Source organism: Pocillopora damicornis, chromosome 10 (assembly GCF_964200805.1).
Source record: "Pocillopora damicornis chromosome 10, jaPocDami1.2, whole genome shotgun sequence".
In the NCBI taxonomy this organism is placed as follows: domain Eukaryota; kingdom Metazoa; phylum Cnidaria; class Anthozoa; order Scleractinia; family Pocilloporidae; genus Pocillopora; species Pocillopora damicornis.
In genome coordinates, this window is record NC_142679.1 from 4,860,617 (window position 1) to 4,885,389 (window position 24,773).

A 24,773-nucleotide genomic window follows, 5' to 3' on the forward strand; every position below is an offset into this window, starting at 1 on the left:
AGTTTGAACAGGAGTTGAACCCAGGTCTCTCAAATGCTAGATAGGCACTACTACCCTTGAATTGAGCCATAAATCCACACATTGGGGGCGCGTGGGAAATTTAAATGGGTCCTTCATCCAACTAGAGAAATCTGATCACAATGTGATATTAATCATTTGTTGAACTTTGGATAAAAGTTACGTGAAGAAGGTAAGCTACAATTCAAGCAATTGCAGACAAGTAACCTGAATAAGCCTGTCCAAGAGATTAACTTTTTAACTCCCAAAATCTCATTAGTATTTCTCCTTACTGTCTGCCCTACAGTTCTTTTGATGTTAGTTTAAAGAATTTGGTATTGGATCAAGTTATAATCCCCTAACTGATATTTTTCTTTATTATCATCACTTGTCTGCTTGATATTGTATTAATATTGTAAGGAGAAATTCTGTCTTGGTCACTCATGGGAGTGACCAAGACAAGTTGAAGGGCTAAAAACCTCTTGAAGAGAAAATTAAGTCACAGGAAGGTAAGTCAGTTGATTGAGATGATGTTTTGTCCTTTGGTTTCTTTTTTTTCCTTCACAGTTGATTCAAAGTGTTCTTTAACCCCTTTACTGAGCAAAACAGAGAGAGAGAGAGAGGGAGGGAGATAGGGGGAGACTGACCCCAACCTGCAACAAGGACAGTCTTAATACAGGTAATATTCTAGAGAAAAGCACTTTTTACCTGCTCAGCAAGAGATTATATCATCTTTGGCTGCTGAGCTATTGGCAGTGATAACCCCCTACACTGCAAGTATTAACATAGGTGGGATGGCAAAATTGTCAAACCATGTTGCATGGAAATTATCTTTATTTTCAAGGGCTATGCAACTAACAGAAGAGTCACTATGTCCACTTTACTAAGAACTGAGACTTTTAGGAAGTAATCTACTGGTACAGTTTGTTCTAATAAGATTTTAAAGGGCTTTATATGGAATTTTATCTCTCAAAGATGGTAGTGATTGTCTCTTGAGTAAAAAACAAGGGGAGAGTGCTCTAAATTCTCATGTTTTGCTACTTTTAATGCTTCAAATGCACAAATGTTTTAATAATAAAAGTATTAACCAATTTACATCACTATTCATGAGTAAATGACTATAAATATTTTAAAAAATTATATACGTGAACTGCGGGTTAAGAAATGAATATGAAAGTGATCATTGCAGTAATAAACACTACTTATTATCACTAGAAGTAGTGTTAATCATGGAAAAAATTGCTTTCATATTCATTATTCACGAGTATTGCTTTACATTAGTGTGTTCTGTGAAGTAACAATATAGTCAAATCTCTAATCCACATTAAGGGTCAGATATAGTAAATACTTATCACCTGCCAACCAGTAGCGTTACTAAGCGTATGACGTTTTCTAAAAGTTAAATACACTATCTTAGGAATATCTAAGTCAATTATCTTGACATTTCCAAGCTGCCTTTGAAACGCTCCCTTTCCATTGCCCCTTGTGCACACAAAGGCAACTGTTATGTTCACCTCAAAATGTCCCTCGCCAGAACTTAAAGTAGTTTCATCCGCTTCGAATCTGAATTTTACTTTCTGTATATTCGCCGATAAAATCTCTTTCAACGAAACCACTTCCTTAATTGGTTTATCATCTTTCATACTCATCAATGACTCTAGTAGTTCATTAGATACTATCTCCTGCAACTGGCTGTATTGTTCTTTGTTCAATAGCTGAGAGACTACACACAGAGCTTGCTTGGCGCCCCGGAGAAATTCCTTTTCATCGAATTCTGTATCCACTATGCTCTTTAGCAAGAACAGCTTCAAATTATTTGCAATCCAACCAAAAGGTCCCTGATTGAGGGATACTACAACAGGTTTTACCTTCGTGTGGACTTCATCACGGTCTCCATTTCCATCTTCATCGCCAGAAAAGCCTTTACCTCTTTTGGAGCACATTGTTCTTGTTATACGCAAAGAATAAGCAGATGGTGGTCTTAGAATCAAAGAACTGGTTTCAAAGCTCGAAGCTAATGCTCTAGACCGCAAGTAAACCTCATTAAAGGGAAGTTTTTGGATTGTGAAATGAATTCGTCTAAGGCACGTTTGAGCCGCCATCTTTGCAGAAGAACAGGCTAGGTTTTCAGCTCGAAAGGAGAGGTCACTCAGTAAGTGTTTATTTTTAGAGCACTACGTAGTGTAAGCCAAAATGCCGGTCACTTTTCTGTCATGTGAGTTGTGTGTAAGCTGTATAAAAGAAACGAAAGAAGCAGGAGTTCTATCATTCTACGCACGCATCCAGAAAAGCTTTCGACGCGAATGCAGCTCAGTTGACGGTGTAAGATTGATTTTATGGTAAGTGTCTGATCTTCAAGCAAATTACGACCAGGTCGCGAATCCTCACGCGATTGCATTCAGTTATCCAATTCGTGTAAGTTGGAAGAACATCGTTACGTAAGTGCCCAATTCATTTCTGCTAAGTTTACGCTGACTCATCAGATTGTAGTTTTGTAGCTAAAGTCGTAGCTTGGTAAATGACATTCGCCTTACCTCTTTAAAGTCTGTGGCTCTTTCCCTGGCCTCTAAGCATACCTTCGCCTCTCATCGATATTCGTAGAATTATGATAATCACAAATCTCGTTGTTTTGTAGGTCTAGATATGTAAAATTTTGATAGCCTCTAACTTAGTCGGAAAACTTTTAACTTCTATATTACCGGCGTTGAGGTAGCAAGTAACCCGATGACTAGACGGCTACACTGGCGTTGGAATAGAGGGAACTTTAGGATAGCCAGTAACTCAATGACTTAACAGCTACTCCTTTGCGTCGGTATAATGAGAAATTATAAGAGAGCCAGTAACGCAATGACTTAACAGCTACTCCTTTGTGTCCGCATGGTGAGAAATTATAAGAATTAGTGTAGTTTGATTGTCCAGATGAGTGTAGTCCTGAGAAGGACTGTTGTCAGTAGTGGTGACTGACGTTTCGACAACCTGAGCAGAAGCCATTATCAGAGTCAAATGGCTAGATTTCTCATTAGAGAAGATTTTTAATGAGAAATTATAAGATAGCCACTAACTCAATGACTTAACGGCTACTCCTTTGCGTCCATGTAATGAGAAATTATAAGAGAGCCAGCAATGCAATGACTTAACAGCTACTCCTTTGCATCTGTATAGTGAGAAATCACAAGATGGCCACTAACTCAATGACTTAACAGCTACATTTCCATTGGTATATAAGGAAATTCTAAGATAGCCAGAACGCAGTGACTTAATGGCTATATTTGTGGTGGTACATAGGAAAATTCTAAGATAGCCAGCAACTCAATGACTAATGGCTGCATTTGTGTTGGTACATAGGGAAACTCTAAAATAGCCAGTAACGCAATAACTTAATGACTACATTTGTGGTGGTACATAGGGAAATTCTAAGATAGCCAGCAACGCAATGACTAATGGTTACATTTGCATTGGGACATAGGGAAACTCTAAAACTGTAGCACAATGACTTAATGGCTACATTAAATTTTGTGTTGATATATAAGAAAGCCACCAACGCGATGACTTATAGAGAATAGTGTGGAGAATATACATACTGATGATTGGGTGTAAAGTGTGAAGTAAAACTGGGAAAATCAAATATACAAACACCTTTATGAGAATTGTTAACGATTGCTTTGATTTATTATCTGTTCATCAACAGGGACATTTTACTAGATAATTGGACTATCAGCTGAAAGATGGGAAAAGGAAAGCAATTTTTGCTGTTATTGTGGAAGAATGTTGTCCTTCTCAAGAGATCTCCAGTGCGAGCTTTCTTTCAAATTTCAATGCCACTATTTTTTATAATAATTCTTGTCGTTCTGAGAGCCTCTGTTGTTAAAGTGGAACCTAAGCCAAGCCGTAACTATTCTGCATTTGACATTGTTGAATTACCACCCGATGTCACTCAAACAAAACTGGCATTTACTCCAAACACAAGTGATGTGAGGCAGATTATGGATTTGGTTGCAAAGCAACTTGTGCGTTTATCTGTTGTTGGATTCCAAAATGAGAGAGAAATGCAAACATTTTTAGTAAATGAGGAAGAGCAGAATAATGGCAAAGAAAAAAAGAAAAGAAAAAATGTATCCCTTGGTGGAATTGTCTTCAATAGGACTCTCTACTCCAGAAATATTATTTATAAGATTCGCCTTAGTTCTAAAGCAAGCGGAAGTGGGGAACCACCATTTGGAGCATCTCCTTCAACATCCTGGCTCACTCAATTAACATTTCCAGTGTTCCAGAAGCCAGGACCTCGAACTGTAGATAATGTTTATGGTGGCCCTCCACCTTATTATAGTGCAGGATTTCTGTCTCTTCAACATGCTGTGGATTCTGCAATTGTTAAGTACATAGGAAACATTTCAGCCCTGAACACAGCAGTGTCGATGAAACGATTTCCTTATCCTCATTATATTCATGATGAATTTGTGTTGGTTATTCAAAACTCTCTACCCTTACTCCTGATGTTGTCTCTTATCTTCACTGCCCTAAACATTGTACAGGATATTGTTTATGAAAAGGAAAAGAAACTGAAGGTGAGGTGACCAATACATATACAGCTTTTATAACCCTTTACTCAGAAGTGATTAACATGTAACTTCTCCTGCTAATGTCAATACATTATCCGGCAAACAGGTAATGAGAATACTCAAACTTATCAGATGGTTGTTATCTTGATTTAACACCAAATTCTTGTTAATAGTTTTTAGAGAAATGGTAGCAGCTAGGGGGTAGAATTAGAAATCAGACCTTGGCAGTAAAAAGGTTAACATTTAATTTATTTTTTTTCTTACAATAATTTATTATGAATAGCTTTTACAATATTCAACCCTGCAAGCTCTGAATGGCACATGTTTATGGGTGAATATGATATACAATTGCACAAAGTGTTCCTTTGTCTTAAATGCTCTTACAGCCAGTATTTTAACTCTCAAGATTTCATATGCAATTCTCCTCTTCTATACAATTTTTTAGATGTGAGTTTGGGGAATTTGGCATTGAATCAACTAATAATCCCCAAATTAATATTGACTATTTGTTTGCTTGATATTGTATTGATATGGTAAAGAGAAGTTTGGTCTTACTCTCTAATGGGAGTCAAAGGGTTAATTAACTCATTTGTAATTCATTTTGACAACAGGAATCAATGAAGATGATGGGTCTCAATGGTTGGCTCCATTGGTTGGCATGGTTTACAAAGTACTTCATATTCCTTGTCATTACCATGGCCTTAGCAGCTGTTTTCTTCACTGTGAAGTTCAGTGAAAGGGGCCGCGTCCTGAATCAAAGCTCACCCTCTGTCATATTTGTATTCTTTCTTCTGTATTCAATATCATCCATCATGTTCTGTTTCTGCATCAGTGTCTTCTTCTCCAAGGCAAATATTGCTGCAGCTGCAGGAGGGATTCTCTGGTTCATGAACTACATTCCATATTTCTTTATCCAACAGTCTTATGATACAATGGGTCTGGGAAGTAAGCTGGCAAGCTGCCTCCTTTCTAATGTTGCCATGTCATTGGGTGCTCAGTTGATTGGGAAATTTGAAGGGGAGGGAACTGGAGTTCAGTGGTCAAATCTCAATCGTGGGCCTTCCATTGATGATGATCTTACACTTGGTTATGTCTTTTGGATGTTTGCTGTGGACTCAGTTGTTTATGGTTTGATAGCTTGGTATGTTGAGGCAGTATTTCCTGGTGACTATGGGGTTCCACAACCTTGGTACTTCCCTGTTTTGCCCAGTTACTGGTGTGGAAAAAGCAAAGAGGTTAGGACTATCCCATTCATGTATTCTCAAGATTATGAAGTCAACTTTGAGTTTGGCAGTTATACCTACAGTAAAGTAAAAAAAGTAAAGCCTTTATACGGGCCCAAGTGGCCCATGGGGCTGGTGCTTAACTCCGGTTTTCTTAGCATGAAGCGGCTAGGAGTATTGCTACTCCCCCCTGGATGGGATGCTAGTCCATCGCAGGGTTACCCCCAGCACATTTGCTGGTACCCATTTGTACACCTGGGTGAAGAGAAGCACTGTGAGAGTAAAATGTCTTGCCTAAGAACACAACACAATGACCCCGGCCAGGGCTCAAACCCGGACCACCTGATCTGGAGTTGAGTGCACTAACCACGAGGCCACCATGCCTCCATACCTACAGTACTTTTAAGTAAACATTTACTTGAGACATTGTCATAAAAGTCATGGTGGTGAATGTAAGAAAGCTTTGTTTGATTATTTTTTTCTTTATTTGTTGAGCCGTTTATAAAAAAACTGTCAAGTCCTACTTTGCAACTACACAGTCATTTTAAGAAACCACCACCTTGACATATTATTATGTTTCCTGCAGCTATTATATTCCCTTAGTTTGTTTCTTCCAATTTGCTATTGGCTGTAAAGTATTTTGCACCCTTTCAATTCTCTGTAAGTTGTCTGTAAATATCTAACCACCAATAGCTATCAACTATTCAAGAAGACCACATACGACCATTTGTGACATTTTGACCCTACTTGAAAAACAAGCACTGCTAGGTAATCTCCCTCATTCCCCACCAATGCAAGTCTGTTCTATTATTATCATTTGACATATGTTATTATAAGTTTTGCTTCTAACTCTGTTACAGGTGGAAGTAGGCAATTTTCACAGTATGCAAAATGGCACCACACCTGCAGCGACTGCTCCTGAGTTTCTAGAAAAAGATCCTGTTGGTTTGGAGCGAGGTGTTGAAATACGAAACCTGAAGAAAGTTTTCTCCACAGAGAAAGGTGTGCAAAAGCTACATTCAAATGTACTTTTAAGCTGAGCAGTTCAAATAAATAAGAAACTTCCTTGCTTGATGGTTTTCCACACTTTTTAATTGCTTTGAAAAATAGGATATATAAGGGTCTTACAATAGAATTATATGCTCTGACCCTTGTATTTTGAGTGTGATTCATACTTGGTTGATTAATTGTGTGTGTCCATGTGTAGTTGTTCTGATTAGTTAACTCTACCATTTTGGTAACCTCTATTTAGTTATTGATGTTTGTTACAGTACAATTTTATGGGTTCTTGAGGTGCTCATGTAAGGAACAGTTGACTGAGAGTTGTAATAATTTATACAAACCTGTTACAAATAGCTTTATCCTTTTAACTGAAGAATGTGTGGAAAAATATTCTAAGTAACTACTGATTAACTGCTAGATTCTCCTTGAATTGTCTTGAATTCCCTCGTGAAATGCATGGAGAATTTAGTTGTATATCAGGAATTGCTTCCCAGGTTAGGGCTTCATACATACATTCCTTTTGTTACAAAACTTCACCAATTATTGCATTTTTTTCTTTCAAATCTGTAGGAAAGAAAACAGCAGTCAATGGAGTGTCTCTGAACTTGTATGAAGGGCAGATTACTGTACTTTTGGGGCACAATGGGGCTGGTAAAACAACACTGATGTCCATGCTGACTGGACTATTTCCTGCCACTTCTGGCTCTGCACTTGTAAATGGCTGTTCAATCAGTGATAATATTAGTGGTGTACGCAGCAGTCTAGGTGAGATATTGTACTGTAAAACTTATTGATTCTTTCATTTTGATTCTGAAGTGTACTTAAAGAAAAAATATGTAGCCATTTGTTCAACAAGAATATGATTTCCTCCTAGAAAAGTTTGAGGACAAGTAGGAGCTGTTTGAAAACTGTATATGTTTGAAAGATGTTGCTCCTTCTCTGTTTAATCAAGCCACTGCCACCAAAGTGGTATGAAGTTCATGGTCTAGGATCTTTTATAACTTATCAGAAGGGTTTCTTTAGAACTTATGGTAAATATACACCTGGCACAGGGAAACATGGGTAAACTAGTCTTAGAATGTGTTAGTTTTTGTGAGTGGTTGGAAAGTTGGCATTAGATTTCTTAACCAATGCATAGTGAAAGCAAGAGTGATACTAATCTTGGTTAACAGAACCCTGTAACTTAACTTCTCCTCAGGTCTCTGTCCCCAGCATGATGTGTTGTTTGACCGTCTAACTGTTGAAGAGCATCTATGGTTCTTTGCCAAGCTAAAGACTCGCTCATCCTGGCAGGTGAAAAAGGAGGTTGACAGAATGATAGAGTGTATTGGTCTGTCAGACAAGAGACAAACACAGGCTCGTGCACTGTCTGGTGGCATGAAAAGGAAACTCTCAGTAGGAATAGCACTGATTGGTGGCTCAAAGGTAATAGTTACAGTCACCCTCAACCCTTTAACTCCCAGATCAAATTTGTAATTCTCCTTACTGTCAACCATACAATTCTTATAAAGTTAGTTCAGAGAATTTAGTATTGAATCAACAAATTATCCTCAAATTGATATTTTTCTTTATTCTCATCACTTATCTGGTTGATATTGTGTTGATATTGTAAGGAGAAATTCTGTCTTGGTCACTCATGGAGGTTAAAGGGTTAAAGATTGGCTGACTTAAGAATACAGGTTCGGTGTTATTTTTCTTCATTATGCAGTCTGGAAATTTAGAAATTTTTACTTTTTTTTAGGTTGTGATGTTAGATGAACCAACATCTGGTATGGACCCATCAGCACGTAGGTTTACTTGGGATTTACTACAGCAGCATAAGGAAGGCAGGACTATTCTTCTCACTACTCACTTCATGGACGAAGCAGACATTCTCGGTGATAGGATTGCCATAATGGCTGAGGGCAATGTCAAATGTTGTGGCTCTTCTCTGTTTCTTAAGAACAGATATGGAGTGGGCTATCACATGGTCATTGTAAAGGAGCCCTCTTGCGACGTCTCTAAGGTTACTGCTATGGTCACTAGTCACGTGCCTACAGCTACTGTGGAGAGTAATATTGGTGAGTTTGTAAACTTTTATGCATTGACTCCCAGAAGTGATTAACATGTAACTTCTCCCTAAACTATCCATACATTATCCAGCAAATAGGTAATGGGAATAATCAAGCTTATCTGGTAGAAATTGTTATCTTGGTCAAACAACAAGTCATCGTAACTAAGTTACAAGGAAAGGTGTCGTAGCGAGAAGGGAGAATTAACAAGCAGATCTTGGGAGTTTAAGGGTTAAGATACTGCTGGTTAGTTTTCATTTGATTGGTCGTACTTCAAGATCTCATCCAAGAGCTAAAAGTTTCAATAAAACTTCACTTGAATGCTCACACACTTCTGGCTTCATCCTCAAATATCTTCTCATTCATCAATGTTTTTTTTTTTAGTTTTGAACGCCTTTGTTAACTCATGATCTTCTTTTCTCTTCAGGAGCCGAACTTTCTTTTATTTTGCCAAGTGAAGCCACAGGCAACTTTGAGAATCTCTTTCTGGAGTTAGAGACCCGCCGCAAAGAACTTGGAATCGCCAGTTATGGCGCCTCGGTTACAACCATGGAGGAAGTTTTTCTCAAAGTTGGAGAGGAAATGGACAGTAGTCTAAGCGATAAACTTCAGCAGAATAGCAAAGGTTGGAAATCTTTCGAGGATTATTATTACTTAATAACAAAAAATTAAACAGTGTTAGACTAATTTTTCGTTCCAGTTCCTATTCTCTTTTACAATGACCTTACAAAATTATGATGTCTTTTACTTGTCTGTTGGTGTCTTTCATGGAACTTTTGAAAAACCTCGTTTACTGTAAGGAATTAGAGCCTGAATAGTCACGAGAACATAGCGCATTACCAACCAATCACGAGTGCCTAACAAGCTGCTTGGGGTTCATTTTCCCGCGTTTAGCCAGTGTCACACACTTATCTGCGCTAAACTTCCGTCACGTATTTACTTCTCTTTCTAGTCTCCTTCACAACTGTTCTTCAGGAAGTCACGCAACGTAAGGGGGAGCGTTGCGTGATATCTCAAATAACGGTTGCGAAGGAGCTCACATTTCCTTTGTAAAACGTTCTCTCATAACCTTAACTTAGGTTGGCTAGTTGCTTAAGTAATTCAATGAAATTTGAAATGCAACCAGTCTTGGTACGAGGACTCTTTTACAGGGATTTAATTGCATTCTTCTTCTTTGCCTTGGCTTTTTGTAAGTCTCCTGATATCGTAGGAAAGGTTGTGATTTGTCATCGTGGTGAGTACATGAAGTACATGAAATAGAATCGTTTTCCTCACGATGAATGAATCCAATCCTGACCTACCGACTGCATACTACGAGTCGTCTTTTGGCGACACGGTCGACTGGGTGGGTGTCACCTTATAAACGGTTGTAAACGATTACACTTCGTGAACAAGTGTCTTTTGTTATGAAGTCCTCAGAATCATTATCCGTCATCATGTTTTTGTGTCTGTTACAAGGTTGCTTTCCTTTCTAGGAACACCGTCAGCCAACGGTATGTTGGATAGGGTAAATATACCTGTTCCAAGCGAGAAATCCTCCGTTATGGCACGTATGGGTACGTTGGGAGCGTCCTCGGCCAGCTATGGCACATTTGGGGACTACAACAACTACAATCACACTTCCGGTTTCCGGCTGTTTCGTCAGCGGTGGTACGCAATGTTTGTGAAACGTATCTTGCACTCCAAGCGGCACAAGCTGGCTCTCATATCTCAGCTTCTCCTTCCTCTGGTATTTACGCTGTTTGCTCTGATCAGTGCTAAGACCATTCCTCAGCCTACTGATTCTCCTCCGCTCACTCTGTCCATGCAGAACTTCTTGGACAACTATGTTCCCTACGAGTGTGATAACAGGTAAATTCTTTTTTGGAACCTCTTTTAATTAATTGGACCATTTTGAGCATTGACTTTGGGACGTTATAACATGAATTGCTTAGTTACGGAATCCTTTAACTGCTATTGGCTAAAACAACCACGACAAGCGGGATTTTCCACCATGAAATCAACAATAAGTTCTAGAGCAAGTAGTTCTCTTGAGTTTCGTAGAGCCATAACCAAAGTTATCACAACGGCCATTCAAACAAGAACTTGGGAAAACATCACAATGAGTCAAAATAAACTTAAATTAAATAAACAAGAAAACTGCTTGAGGCGCGAGAAAACGCAAGGGACCAAGGAAAGCACGTACTACGTAACATTGCTTCAAACCAAGTGAGCCCCCGATGCTCTAGCGGTTAAGGTTAGTGTTAGGAATATCGGGGGCTTACATGGTTTAAAGCAATGTTCCTAGTGCTTTCCAGTGACAAAGTCACGACTGGTTTTGGTTTTGTATCTTACTGTGTGAGAGGGTGGGGCGATCATAAGCTCTTGCTTTTTTTCTATCAAAAATGTGAAGGCATATCAAGTTGCTAATTGGTTTGATCTACTGGACATTTTATTTAGCACCTGCAGCTTGGCGGATAAGTACAAAACTCAGTGGTCTGATGAGAGCAAGACACATCCTGTGAAAGTCGAAGTCAATATGGGAAAGTACCTGTTGGAAAAACCGAGCGAAATAGGAGTTGGCCCCTTCAACAAAAGAGACCTGATTGCAGCCACCTTCCAGAAACAGAACGATAAAGGTAATTTTTTTTAACAGAAGTTTGAACATGGCAGTTACGGAAAAAGGCACACGACAACAATTTACTTTCTGCTAAACTCAAGTCAAAATACTTGTGATAAGTTGATTCCTCAATATTGCACTGCACATCGGTCGGTCAAGGGGTTCGTGTTTATATAATAAGGAGTTTTAGATTTACGTTTGTGTCTGAATACGTGTGACCGCAAACGTCTAGGAGTCCGTGACCAGACTCCAGCGGTCACGTTCGCCGTTTGCCGTCCACGTTTGAACTTCGGGCAGGGCAGTGTCAGGTATTTCAACTCCATCGACGCTGTTTTTCTTTTTGTTCGAAAATATGTCCTATAAATGTAAGTGAGGTGAAGTCTTTTCTTTATAACCAATCCGTTTTGGACGCTAGGAAACCAATCTTTTAGCCACGTTTAGTGTTTGAGATGAAGGACCTCCATCCTTTGTTTAAATCAAGATGGCGGCGCCCATGTTGATTTTTCCAAGGGAAAGCCGACGTCGATCTAAAAAGCTGAAAGTCTCGAAATTTATAACTTCTAACCACAAACTGCTGATCGCGGTTCAACGTTAGCGATGAACACGCCAAACGTGGATCTAAAACTCTCTAATATTTCTATGAAGCTTACTTGGTTACCTCTCTTCCCTCAGTAAATGTCACAGCGTGGTTCAATAACCAAGCATACCATTCCATTGCGGTGTCTCTAGCAGCTGCCGACAACGCCATCTTACGGGCTGCTCTGGGCAGTAACTACACACTAACGACCGTTAACCACCCGCTGCCAAGAACTGCTAAAGAATCTGCAAATGATTTACAGCGGTAAGGATTGAGGCATTTTGTGAAGGATGGTCAAACGTTCGGTAAAATTGCCAAAAGTTACGTCATAGATTAATAGTCCTGTTACCTGAAACTTTTGCTATCTCAAATTTCTAGGTTTTGGTAACATGTGGTACTTTCCAGATAGTTTTGTCTGTAGGTTCGAAGTATATATATGTATTTTGGTTACTTTGTCACAATTTTACCGGGATAGGTTTCTCGAAGCAACTCCTGGAAGAGAAGAAACATCATTGCCATAATCGAATTAGAGAATACAGAATTTTTTTTGTATGTTATATTACGCTATGAGACCTCCCTCTCACTCCAATCGAGGTTGTAAATTGGTGTAAACTGAAACCTCCAACTCGTCTTATTTATTTTGGTTGTGGTGAAAGCTTTTGATTCCAATCGGTTTACATCAACGTCTTTATTTTAGCAATGGCGTCGGGTTCAATGTCGCGTTCAACATTTTATTTGGTATGGCTTTCCTGGCTTCAAGTTTCGTCGTCTTTCTTGTCCAAGAACGTTCCAATAAAGCGAAACACGTTCAGTTTGTCAGCGGTGTGGACCCATTTAGCTACTGGGATTCTGCGTATACCTGGGACTTGATTAACTTCCTCCTCCCAACGCTGTCTCTTCTGATCCTCGTGGCTGCTTTTGACGTGCCGGCTTATACAGGTTTGTTGTGAGCTTTAGTGATTTGACGTAAGTTTTTAGATGGGTTTACTAATGCTTGAAGTGGACAAATCAAATTTTACTCACTTCAGTTGACCAGTCAGGCTGTCACAACCAAGCTGTCACGCACGAGTTACAAACAACCATACAAGCTAATACGTCTCAGTGTTTCAAAAACATAAAACTCTTTCAGTAAAGCTAAAAACAGAATGTTAAATCAACAGGATACTATGTTTGAATAAGATTTGTATTTCAAAGTTTCTAGTTCTCTTACTGTGAAATTTAGCGCGGGAAATTGACGCGCGGCCGTTCGGGAGACCTTCCGGCATTGATTCCCACACGCATGCACGACGTTTGGCTGCTGTATTGTACAGTACTTTACGGATCCGAAAATGATGACGCCAGTGCTCATATTAGCGCAAGAAAAGATGCCTACACTGCTTAATACGAGAACTGATATTGCCAATTTGCAACGCGCGAAATTTGAGATGTCACCAGTGTTTGGGGCTGGAAAAACTTGAGCCAGCTTTTGCCTTGGGCGAGAAAACTTGCCTGAGCTTCTCGGTTCATGAAAAAAGCAGCAATCACGGCCACGTAACGCGAGAGATTTAATTGCTAAAACTCTTTTAATTTGTCGCATTCGAAGGTGCTCGTCTTGGCTATCTGTTCATTTTGCTGATGTTGTATGGCTGGGCGATTATACCTCTCATGTATCTCTTCTCGTTCTTGTATCGAACTGCATCAACTGCCTTTGTCGTTCTGACTGTCTTCAACATCATCACCGGACTGGCTACACTGTTGACCGTCTTTGTTTTAAGTATACCAGGTAAATTCCACTAGTTTTTGTTGCTTTTCTTTTTATGTTGTAGTACGCTGCTTTTTTTCGTTAAAAGAGACAGACAAGCTCTGTTATTTTCTGAGGACTTCTGGGGAACATTCCGAGGAAGATGCAGATGTATCTCCTCACGAAAAGTGCTAGTAGTATGATTGTGCTCAGATTTTGCCAAGATAATTTGCTCAAGATTAGACCCATTACCTCTTCGCTTTTATCGGGAAGAAGTTAATAACAAATTGTGTTTTTCCAGAACTTGACCTTGAGGACGTGGCTGATGGTCTCAAATGGGCTTTCCTCGTCTTGCCGAACTACTGCCTCGGCCAAGGAATTTCAGACATTTTCAATAACTACAATACATTGCGTCTTGTGGACCAGGAATGTCATTCCAAAGCAAAGTTTTTGCCCTTGGCAGACTGTGAAAAAATGGCCAAAGAATTTCTAGGCCCAAAGTTGAAGTTTCAAACGAATTATTTGGCCTGGGATAATCCTGGTATAGGCCGATACCTGGTATTCTTGGCTTTGGAAGGAATTGTTTTCTACTCTCTCGTGCTGTTGATCGAGTATGGTGCATTTAGCGCTTGCGCGCGTTTTTTTAAGCGCTTGCGCGCCTTCTCCGCAAACGTGATTGTATCTCAGGACTCGCACTCGGCCGATGATGACGACGTTCTAGAGGAGAAGAAAAGAGTAATGAGGTCTACGGACAAAGACGATGTGCTCTTAATCAGGGAGCTGAGCAAGGTTTTCTATGGAAACGGCCGTAAGTTCTATTTCAACCTTTTTTTTGCAAGAAAAATAATATTTTGTAAAACGTAATATCGCTTTTATTTCATTGCCCCTCAGAATTGAACGAAGCTATCGAGTTTTTAAGGAACTCCTCAAGTGACATCACCTTTTTTTTGAAAGACTTGTTAAGCGTTTTTGAACCGTAAGGTTGAAATTTACCAAGTACCAGATACTAGCGGAAGACTTCATTTATGATATTGTTAGGATTCTAAGCTAGGTTATTGACTTAGGAGACAAGACATGTCTAACCTGTGAACAATGAGACACGTAGGCTTGTAGTTAAGTTTAGTTTTACGTCTGATTGGTTGGAAGAGTTCTCTGTAATAATCACATGGCCTGGTAAGCAAAACCAGTGCAAACCTGAATAAGTTTCGACACTCAGTTAGGAATTGCTCTCAGTCCAAGTACAAATTTCTAGAGACGCTCAATCGGCAATCATACTCTTTATGTTCTAGGTCGTTCTCCGTTGGTTGCTGTGGATAGTTTAAGTCTTGGTGTCCCTATGAATGAGTGTTTTGGTCTCTTGGGAATTAACGGAGCAGGGAAGACCACAACCTTCCGCATGTTGACTGGTGACGAGACAATGACATCCGGGACAGCTCTGGTCGAAGGGTTTGACATCAGGACCAACATGAACAAGGTAAGATGTCTTCAATGGAATGCTGTTGATATCTCTTTTGGGAGTCAACGAACCGAAGTTGGAGCTTGAGGGTGGCAGCCCTTTAAGGAAGGATGATGGCCAATTCATTTCATCTTATGTAACAGAATTCCATCGCGAAAATGTTTTGGCTATATGCAGTTTGCATTTGTGTTTTTTTAAAACACCATATAAACCTTTTTCTAGTCGTTACGATTTGTACAGAATTGTCATTTGGCGGAAGATGTAGCAACCTAGAGTGGTTAGAGCCCTAGATTTGGGATCTTAGGTCTTTTTCGAGGTTTTACTGGTCCATTGTGTTGTGTTCTTGCGTAAAATACTTTACCTTCACCGTGCCTAACCTGCGATGAAGTAACATCTCACCCATGAGGAGAGTAGTAATACTTCTAGCCGCTTCAATCGGTAGAAACCGGGATAAACTTCGGCTGAATGAGCCGCTAGCGTTCACATTTAACTCTTGATACTTTGGTCAATGACCACTTGCCCTCTGCGTTTTCAGGTTCGGCAGCACATTGGCTATTGTCCCCAGTTTGACGCCTTAATCGATCAGATGACCGGAAGAGAAATTTTATATATGTACGCGCGGCTTCGTGGCGTACCGGAAGTCATAATACCAGATGTTGTGGATACTCTCATTCAATCGTTACTGCTTCAGGATCATGCTGATAGAGTAGCCGGTTCTTACAGGTTAGTCGTTTCTCCTGGGTGACATCAACAAAGGATGTATGATGTAAAGCCATATTCTTAAAGGTGAAGGTTGCCTACAAACGTCGGCAGCAATCGTTTTGTACTCAAGCAAAGGTGTTGCACGACCAACATAGCCTTTAATTTACCGTGATTTGATTGGTGCAAGCAGCATCCCCCAATACCGGGAAGTGATGATGCGAGCAACAAAAATTACTGAGGAGAATGTGTTGCCTTTGCCATGGCATCTGCAAATGGTTAGACGTTCCATTCCACTCGGATAAGGACGATAAACCGAAGGCCCCGTCTCTTGTCTCTTCTCTGTACTGGTTAGCAGGGGATGTTAAGAAACCACATGTACTTTTCGCAAAGAGAGGGAACTTAGCTTCCGGTGTTGTGATCTGGCCTTGATTCCGAAATAAGGGGCACCTTCGAAAGTTTCCTTTAAATATCGTAAACTGCTCAATGCAGTTTGGCCGAAATCCCCCACAAAGTGTTGTAAATTAACCCTTTAACTCCCACAAGTGACCAAGACAGAATTTCTCCTTACAATATCAATACAATATCAAGCAGACAAGTGATGAGAATGGAGAAGAATATCAATCATGGAATTATTAGTTGATCCAATAGCAAATTCTCTGAACTAACATCATAAGAATTGTATGGCAGATAGTAAGGAGAATTACTAATTAGATCTAGGGAGTGAAAGGGTTAACTCAGAATACCTTACAAGGAGGAGAGTTGATAAAACTGTTATACTGCAAACATGGAAACAAACTCCACACTCTAATGCCGGGATTTGATGGATACAGTAAATTTTCCATCGGTTGATTAATGCGTCATAACTTTCTCTTTCTAGTGGTGGAAACAAACGCAAGCTGAGTACAGCCATATCACTGGTAGGGGACCCTCCAGTGGTATTTCTGGATGAGCCCACGACTGGAATGGACCCAGTGGCTAGGAGACTATTATGGGATGCACTGTCACGTGTACGGGCGGATGGACGATGCATCGTGATCACGTCACACAGGTAGGTCTCTCTATGAGTTCCTAATACCATCGTGATATTAAACTCTCGTCTACCCGTTTGTAAGTTTTACTGCTCTAGTATGCCTCAGTTTTGAGCGGTGATGAATGAAGCTTTTATTCAACAAATTATTACTCTTGCTTATACGATGATTTTGCTCTTCCCAGTATCGGGGAAGAACAACCAAATCAGTTGGATACCACTCCGATTCTTTTTTTTTTTTTAAGTGTTATAGATCCTTTTCTCCCTACGCCCACCTGAGCCTCGTCCCCTGGACCCTGAGAATGAGATTTCGAACCCGCTCCTTCTTTGGGAGGGAACGGCACGAATGTAACATAACTTTCTCACAGCTTTCAAACGTCCTTCTCCGAGCTCAAAACTTACCATTTCTCTCATTCTACTCACAAAACATGACGCTATCGACATTGCTGATCCTAGAAGTATGCAGGACGCGTGTCATATATGAACTTCATATTCGGCCTTGCTCACCTTACAGTCTGTGTGGCTCAGTTACAGAGCATCGGAGCACGGAATCCGAAGGTCGAGGCTCGGTTCTTCATGGGCACTCTTTTTCTTTGTCCAACGCGCGTGACAAGACGAAAAACATCTTTATCTATTTTCTTTACCATTTATAACAATTTTTTCTTGCTTTCAGTATGGAAGAATGCGAAGCTCTTTGTACCCGACTCGCCATTATGGTTAATGGACGTTTCAAATGCCTCGGAAGTCCGCAGCACCTCAAAACCAAGTTTGGTGAGGGATACACTGTGTTGGCAAGAGTGGGCAGCGATACACCGGATACCGGACCGCTGAAACAATTTATTGAAGGTACATTCCCTGGCAGCGTGTTGAAGGACGAGCACCAAGGCATGGTCCACTATCACATCCGTGACACCAGCGTATCGTGGGCTCAGCTGTTTGGAACAATTGAGCGGGTCAAGATGAACTACAATATTGAGGACTACTCTGTTAGTCAGACCACATTGGAGCAAGTATTTTTGAACTTTGCGCGAGGTCAGAGAGCAGAAGACGAGTAAACGATTCTTAAATGAAAATAGATAGATATTGATAACAAAAATTTTAAAATTCTTACATTTTAGAAAATTTTGATTGCTTTATTATTCTATTATTTTATTTCAATTTAGTACCATACGAAAGACAAATATTTTATTACGGTTTGAAGAGAATTTATTAGGAGATATCTTTACAGAGTAGTAGGCGCTCTGAGATATGGTTGAGGTTTTCGAGTTACCCGCAGCAGTGTACTGACCAAAAAGACATGCCACGCCCTGCACCCTTCCTACACCCTTCCTGACAACGCGCGCTTTTATTTATTTATTCACTTGATACGAAAGCAAAGTTGTGAAAACAAAGTTGATGCATTTTGTCGAGGTTTATCGTTTCCGTGAGAAGTAAAAAGTTGTCACTACGAAATTTTTTTCAGAAACAACGACGATAACACTATCTCATTGCACTAACTGAGGTTACTTAATTTTAAGTCTTAATTTTGGGTTGAAAATACGACATTAAGAAGTGCTCAGGTCATTTTGACCCTCGCGTGGGAAAACGGTACAGCTTAAGCTGTCGTCAGTCCAAGGAGAATTTTTCTGGAATCGCGCCGTAGCATCATCAAGATATTGTAACTTAGATTCAGATTACTTTGTGATCAGAAGAGGGGTTGACTTCATTTTTCTGTAGCTTGAAGAAAAATAACGTTACCAATTCTTCTGCTCGCGAAGTGTAAAACGAAAGTTTCCTGGGGTTGATATTCCCTTAGCATTTTGTAGAAGGTGCACGTGTGAAATACCTTTTAATCATCAGTATCTTTAGCCATCTTTTTTGTCTTCTTACTTAATTTTTATCAGTATGAGGTTATTCTTAGTTATCAAACTGCAGTTTTCTTAAAGTTGAAGGCAATTTTGCCGACTCGTTTCCAGTCTTCCGTTTTTTATATTTAGAGATAGAAAGACAGGGAACTAGTCAAAATTACTCAGTACGTCGGAAATCCCAGCAACGGCGTTCGCAGGAACAGCAGTCATGGAATATGGACAGGGAGGTCCATTCTCGTAATTTTCCTTTCTCAAGGATTTCATAACAATTGCATTTAAAGCTGTAGGCGAAAAGTAGTTTAAATCAATTAGACGTTTCTATCAGGAAGTTTAGATGTACAGGGTTTAGATAATACGGAAAAACGTTTGGAAATTGTATTACGTACATACGATGAATAATTAGTGGTGCATCCTTATATATAGTTCACTTAGTGAAATCAACTGAGACAAATCATAAGGTTTGTCCGGACTAAATTTATATCATTTTTTTTTTCGAAATTTATAGATAAAACACTTTCTTGTGTCATAAGAATAATAATGATAACATATTTTTTTTAATTTTGAAAGTAAGAAAATTTTTGTATTAAAAATAGGTTTTTTTAAAAATTTATTTTGCTGATATTTCTTTATATTACAATGAGCCTGAAGCCAATGCTTGCTGTTGGTGTCGGTACCAAACTAGCAGGCAACAAGCGAGGAACATTTTCTGCTCAGATCCGGGATAAGAAAAAAAAGAAAACAAGAAAAAAAGACGCAGATAAGTATTACAAAGGCAAATTAAAACAAAGCAAGTGAGTTACAGCGAGAATTTTTTATCTTGATCGAAAATCCCCAGGGCAAAGAGTCGGCGTAAAGAAAGTTGAAAATACGAGAAAGGGTTAGCGGCAAAGTTCTTAAATTTAACGGGGCGAAGTTGTCTTTGCGGAGGCGAATTTGCAGTAGGGCAAAACCTGCATAAACCGATGAGAATAACTGCTGTGGTAAAGTTTAACATGATAAGTTGCTTTATCATTTTCTTTATTCGTATTAGCCCTTTACACCCTAACATCAGTATACATATCTCTCATACTGTTCCCTATACATTTTTAGGGTGCTAAAAAGGAAAATGTTTTTGACAATCAAGAGCTTCTTCATTTGGTGATCATTGCCTTTATTCTTGTGACCTTAATGTGTGATTCAGGGGTGATGTTGTGAGGAGAAATTAGATGCTAGTCACTCTAAGGTGTTATATGTTAAAGGGTTAAAGTTGGTGCCATCACATCCCCAATCGTCCAGCCCAATGTACCATTTTTCACTACGAGAGAGGTCTGGGGTGAGATTACATTAGCAACCAAGCCAAACATGGCGGACGAACTCGTGGTAAAGTGAAGCATGATTGTTGACGGTGATGCCTCTTAATGTCTGGGAATGAATCTTCTTCGATCAGTAGAGAATTTTGTGAATATGAATCGATTAGCCTCCTGCTTTGTTACTTATTCCGCTGTTTGTCGCCGGTGTAAAGTTAGATGTCCCATCTCGCGTGCGTTCTCAATATCGTTCCGAAGCAGTGCCTCTACGACTTCTGTTACAAATGCAGCAGAAAAGAAGGAAAAGAATGATCCGCAGTCTATTCTCAAAACTAAAACGATAGGCACTATCGAGGTGGATCTACCCGAAGCCAGAAAGCAGGTTAGTCACATAAATACTTGGAGCCTTAGTGTTTTGCATACACTTAGAGAGGTTCGTGTCACTTCTGTCTTCATGTACACACCCTTTGCTCCCATGCCCTTCCATTAGAATTCTCGGATCCTAGATTTGACCGGCAGGGATCAAAGCCGTAAGAGCCTTTATATCTGTAAAAAACTGTAGAATCTTACCACCAGTTGTGTGAGGTAGATAGACACTATGTTCAGGTTTTCGTTCCATGTAGCGTTTAGGCTCATGGGTGTTGATCGAGCAGCATCAGTTATCTTTACAACATAGAGGACTTTTCAATTTATCGGTCCTACTTTAGAGTTCAAAGTTAAAATCCTTAGGGGAGCCAATTCTCCCACCCCAGTCCCTCGTTCTATGACTAATTTTCGTTGTTATGGGAATAACAACTGACGGTAAAATTTCCACAGAGCCCCATACTATCGTAAAACAAATCTGTTTTCCCAATGGCAATGTATTGTTTTTGTCATTTTTTTCTCTATCCAAGAACTGAATGTATAATGTAGGATGGGGCTGTGTGGAAATTTCACCCAACTGACAGGGGGTAGTAGTTGTTAAAACGGTATTTCAAAGATGAAAGCTCCATGCTGCAATCCTTTAGTTTACCATGGCTAGAAGAAACAATTAAACAAAAGATTCAACCTCAAGATTAGTTATTGCTTATGGTATTAATATGAACTAGATGGGAATTTGCATCAAATTTTTATGCAATATTCCACAAAAAATTTTCTCCTCCTTTTCTTTATTGCACTCAAATGATTTTAAGTCATCAAGGGGCTATTTAAAAAAAGTTTGAGCTTGGAGCCTGGGTGACATTAGCAAGAAGAGATCTGATTATGGAAATGCATTTGATCAACAGAGCAGGGATATTAATAAGATTTCCTAATGAATGGTCCTTTGCTTAGTGGCTTTAAGGGGCATGCAATCTTTTTTTTATTTGTCGTAGGTTATCACCTTTACTTACACCAGAGGGATCAAAAGCACCCCTAACACTACCTTAGTGTTGTACTTGTAAATGACTGTAACTATGCATCACATACAAATGGGAGGCGTGACTGATAAACTCTGATGGTAAATCTTTGTGTATAACTTGTGTTTTTTTTACAGGTAATTTTGAAGGAGTTAAATAGTAGAAGTTTAGAAGAGCTCTCAAACACCAAAGGCATAGGAAAAGTTAAAGCATTTTCCATTTTAGACTACCGTGACAACTTTGGACCATTTCAAAGTGTAGAGGATCTTTTTCAAATAAAAGGTTTTGGTTCTGCATTCTTTAAAAATCTTCAAGAGGCTGGTGGATTAGCAGCTGTTAAGAGAAAGACTTCTAAAGGACTGGAGACCATCTGGGAGCAGTTAGCACAGAATAAAAAAGATGTAAGTGATTTGAATTATGTTTATTGAATGTTATGGACAGTCCTGTGATATGGCCTATGTGTGTCGCTATCTGAGTTCTTATTTTAAAGAATGGCTCAATTTTTTAGACAAAGCTTTGACTTAAATTAACATTCTTTGTACAACTGATAGTGGGAGATACTTTTGTCTTATGTTTAATGCCCTGGATTCTCTGTCAAGTGGTCCAGGTGAAAGACCTGTCAGGTTTATGTGTTGTGTTCTTGGGTAAAATTCTTTACTCTCAAAATGCCTCTTTCCACCCAGGAGAGTAAATGAGTACTGGTGAATTGTCAAGGAAGCCTGATGAAACAAAATGATAAGGGGTAACCTTGTGATGGACTGACATTTCATCCAGTGGGGGTCCATTGGGGGGGAATAGTGATACTCCTTGTCACTTCGTGCTATTAGGAAACAGGGATAAGCTGTGGCTGGGTGGTCCAACTGGGCATTTAATTCAATTTTTTTTACCTTGTGTACTTTGCTTTGGATTAGGTTGTTGAAATTACACATTTTCTGAACAAGCCAGGCTTATGACTTTGTGGTCTGGTATGTTTTCAGGTGATATCTGAAATTGTGTCGATAGATATTGGATTCCAGAATGCTGCTTGGGTCCGAATGGACAAAGATAAGAAGGTATTGGGTTGGTCTCGAGCTGAAATAATAAAACCAAAACCTTATAACCCGGCTGTCTTCCGACCTTTGGTAAGCATTGATGTTCCTGCATTGTTTATTGTCAACCCTTTAACTCCCAGATCAAATTTGTAATTCTCCTTATTGTGAACCACACAATTCTTATAATGTTAGTTCAGCAAATTTAGTATTGGATCAACTAATTATTCCCAAATTTATGTTTTTCTTTATTCTCATCAATTATCTGGTTTATTTTGTATTGATATTGTAAGGAGAAATTCTGTCTTGGTCACTCATGGGAGTTACTAGGGGTTAAACTCAGAAAACTGTGAGTACCAAATATATGTATGGGATGATTCAGGTTTCAGGGAACTAGACAATCAGTTGTAGTCATAGACAGTAATGGCTATCAGTTCTTTATTTTCAGGTTTACCCATGTGAGCAGAACTTTATTTAGATTGTTAAATACATACTTGGCTTGCTGGAATTACATCAAAGTTTTCGAGGTTTTCTGAGTTTAACAGTGACTGTCTTGATTTCAAATTATGAGTAATTTAGGCTGCTCATAATGTGTCTTTCAAACTATCTTTAAGTTGAGTTTATCAGTGTAAGATTATAAAAAAATGATCTGATATTTAATTGCATGACCCCTTATTGTATTTCTTTTGAGCCAAATCAAATGGTTTCTCATTTTTTAAGACAAGATCTTATTATAGAGAAAACATCTTTAGTTTGTGAAGAGTTAAAAAATGTCCAAAGTGGCCATTCTGCCATGCATGATTCTAAAATGTTACCTTGTTGCCAGATCAAGTGTCCATTATTGCAAAATAATAAATATTGGCAAGGGTGGGAATTACTTTTATATGGCTTAGGTACTTTTTCTATTGTTTCCTTTGTCTCTGGGTGTGCAGAAGAACAGAGTGTTTTAGAGGTTAAGTGATCAATTGGTATTTCACCTTTTCCCACTTCTGCATTCTTGGTAAGCTTTTAGATTTAAGTTCCTCAGTTCCCAAACATGAATACAAAACTTGGTTTTCTTGCTTTTTTTCATCTTTCACTCTGAGCACAATGATGGTTAGAAAGTTATTTGATCTAGTTGACCAGCTCAAGAGGTTGTCGACATCAGAGCCGTTTTAAGTAAGCACACATCAGTTTTTCTGGAGCCTCTCTTCTCTGCCACCACCCCCCCCCCCTCCCTTAAAATTAGGTGGGGATAGTTGGCTCCGCCTAAAGGGCCTTTGAAAGAGAGACTCCAGTAAAATATATGGAAGTTGAAAACCTTTTTTACTATTTTTTTTTTATTGAATAACAGGTTCAACAGTTTGTTAACAGAGTACCTAAAACAGACATCTATGTGGTGGAGATGCAAAGCCATCGGATCGGGAAACAAACCGCCGCCCTTCTCCCTTTTGCGGTGCACCTTCGCGTGTTTGAAGCCATGTTGACCTGTTTGTTGCCTGGATTAGTAATACCCTTTGACCCGTTGTACACCTCGAAACATTTTTGTCTTCCTGTGGGTAGAACCAAGAAGAGAGCAGCTGTGAATTTGGTGGAGAGCTTGTTTCAGGACAGAAAAAATGAAGAACCGTTCGAGTCTCAATGTGAGCAGTTTCTTAAAGAACAACAAGGGATGGAGGGCAGTGAGGATTTTGTCGAATCGTTCATCGATGATCAGATGAGTGGATTTCCTGGAAATAGTAACAAACCTCTGCTACAGGTATCGCCACAATTTGTGAACTATTTCAAATCGTGTGACAAGAAGGACGATTTGAGCGACTGTCTGCTACAAGCGTTGGCTTTTTATGACCTGGTGGTAGAAAATAGGAAACAGTCTCGGATGTGATACTGCGATATCCTCGTCGTAAAATTTGATTTTTTTTTTCCCTCAGCTTGTCTCGCTTCTTCTTTTACTCTCAGTGGCGACCAATATACAAGTGAATTATTTCTAAGGGTGCAGTGAGTCTTCATATCTGGAGAACAGGTTGAACACTAATAATATTGAATACGGTGAAGTATGCCACAGTACTCGTTGCAGCGTTGCAGGCGGAAATAATTATACTCGGACGCTTTCAAACGAGAGAGAAAGAATTGCTTTTCGCTTGGGTAATGCGCACTGCATAAACATTTGCGCAACTTGATTAAAATTGAAGGTTTTAAATATTCGATGGAGTGGTGTATTGAGTCTGAATTAAACTCGAGTATGTAACTCAAGGAATCAAAATGGTGAACAGTGACAATATTTGAGCTTCTTTCTAGATGTACTGTGACTTTTTAGGTGAAAAAAACTACCAGCGGCTTGCAG

The 24,773-nt window shown here is 39.4% G+C and overlaps 3 protein-coding genes across 4 annotated transcripts; 2 read left to right on the forward strand and 1 right to left on the reverse strand.

Annotated features, from left to right (window-relative positions):
* Window positions 1–1,020: 1,020 nt before the first annotated feature.
* Window positions 1,021–2,182, reverse strand: LOC113664531 (m-AAA protease-interacting protein 1, mitochondrial). Its single transcript, XM_027180143.2, has one exon. It carries the CDS (start codon window positions 2,097–2,099, stop codon window positions 1,329–1,331), a length of 771 nt encoding a protein of 256 aa, XP_027035944.2. The 5' UTR covers window positions 2,100–2,182; the 3' UTR covers window positions 1,021–1,328.
* On the forward strand, window positions 2,166–19,366 carry LOC113664527 (phospholipid-transporting ATPase ABCA3). 2 transcript variants are annotated; one of them, XM_027180134.2, is made up of 18 exons: window positions 2,166–2,336; window positions 3,686–4,562; window positions 5,168–5,791; window positions 6,640–6,781; window positions 7,352–7,546; window positions 7,980–8,206; window positions 8,523–8,841; window positions 9,260–9,457; window positions 10,308–10,683; window positions 11,272–11,450; window positions 12,104–12,272; window positions 12,706–12,947; window positions 13,591–13,770; window positions 14,030–14,536; window positions 15,018–15,202; window positions 15,720–15,907; window positions 16,764–16,934; window positions 17,587–19,366. In XM_027180134.2, exons 2-18 carry the CDS (start codon window positions 3,723–3,725, stop codon window positions 17,966–17,968), a joined length of 5,124 nt encoding a protein of 1,707 aa, XP_027035935.2. In that variant the 5' UTR covers window positions 2,166–2,336; window positions 3,686–3,722; the 3' UTR covers window positions 17,969–19,366. The 2 variants fall into 2 exon arrangements, with proteins under 2 accessions (XP_027035935.2, XP_089041960.1); XM_089185834.1 differs by lacking the exon at window positions 2,166–2,336 and adding an exon at window positions 2,858–2,877.
* A 689-nt stretch (window positions 19,367–20,055) lies between these two features.
* On the forward strand, window positions 20,056–24,692 carry LOC113664530 (transcription elongation factor, mitochondrial). The gene is made up of 4 exons (XM_027180142.2): window positions 20,056–20,428; window positions 21,560–21,823; window positions 22,400–22,543; window positions 23,784–24,692. Exons 1-4 carry the CDS (start codon window positions 20,168–20,170, stop codon window positions 24,312–24,314), a joined length of 1,200 nt encoding a protein of 399 aa, XP_027035943.2. The 5' UTR covers window positions 20,056–20,167; the 3' UTR covers window positions 24,315–24,692.
* The last annotated feature ends 81 nt before the right edge of the window (window positions 24,693–24,773 follow it).

Coding starts and splice junctions, on each gene's coding strand:
- LOC113664531 (XM_027180143.2), bottom strand. CDS start 2,099: ATGGCGGCTCAAACGTGCCTTAGACGAATTCATTTCACAATCCAAAAA.
- LOC113664527 (XM_027180134.2), top strand. CDS start 3,723: ATGGGAAAAGGAAAGCAATTTTTGCTGTTATTGTGGAAGAATGTTGTC. Junction 10,684..11,271: donor CCCTACGAGTGTGATAACAG/GTAAATTCTTTT, acceptor CATTTTATTTAG/CACCTGCAGCTTGGCGGATA. Junction 13,771..14,029: donor CTTTGTTTTAAGTATACCAG/GTAAATTCCACT, acceptor GTGTTTTTCCAG/AACTTGACCTTGAGGACGTG.
- LOC113664530 (XM_027180142.2), top strand. CDS start 20,168: ATGAATCTTCTTCGATCAGTAGAGAATTTTGTGAATATGAATCGATTA. Junction 20,429..21,559: donor TACCCGAAGCCAGAAAGCAG/GTTAGTCACATA, acceptor TTTTTTTTACAG/GTAATTTTGAAGGAGTTAAA. Junction 22,544..23,783: donor CGGCTGTCTTCCGACCTTTG/GTAAGCATTGAT, acceptor ATTGAATAACAG/GTTCAACAGTTTGTTAACAG.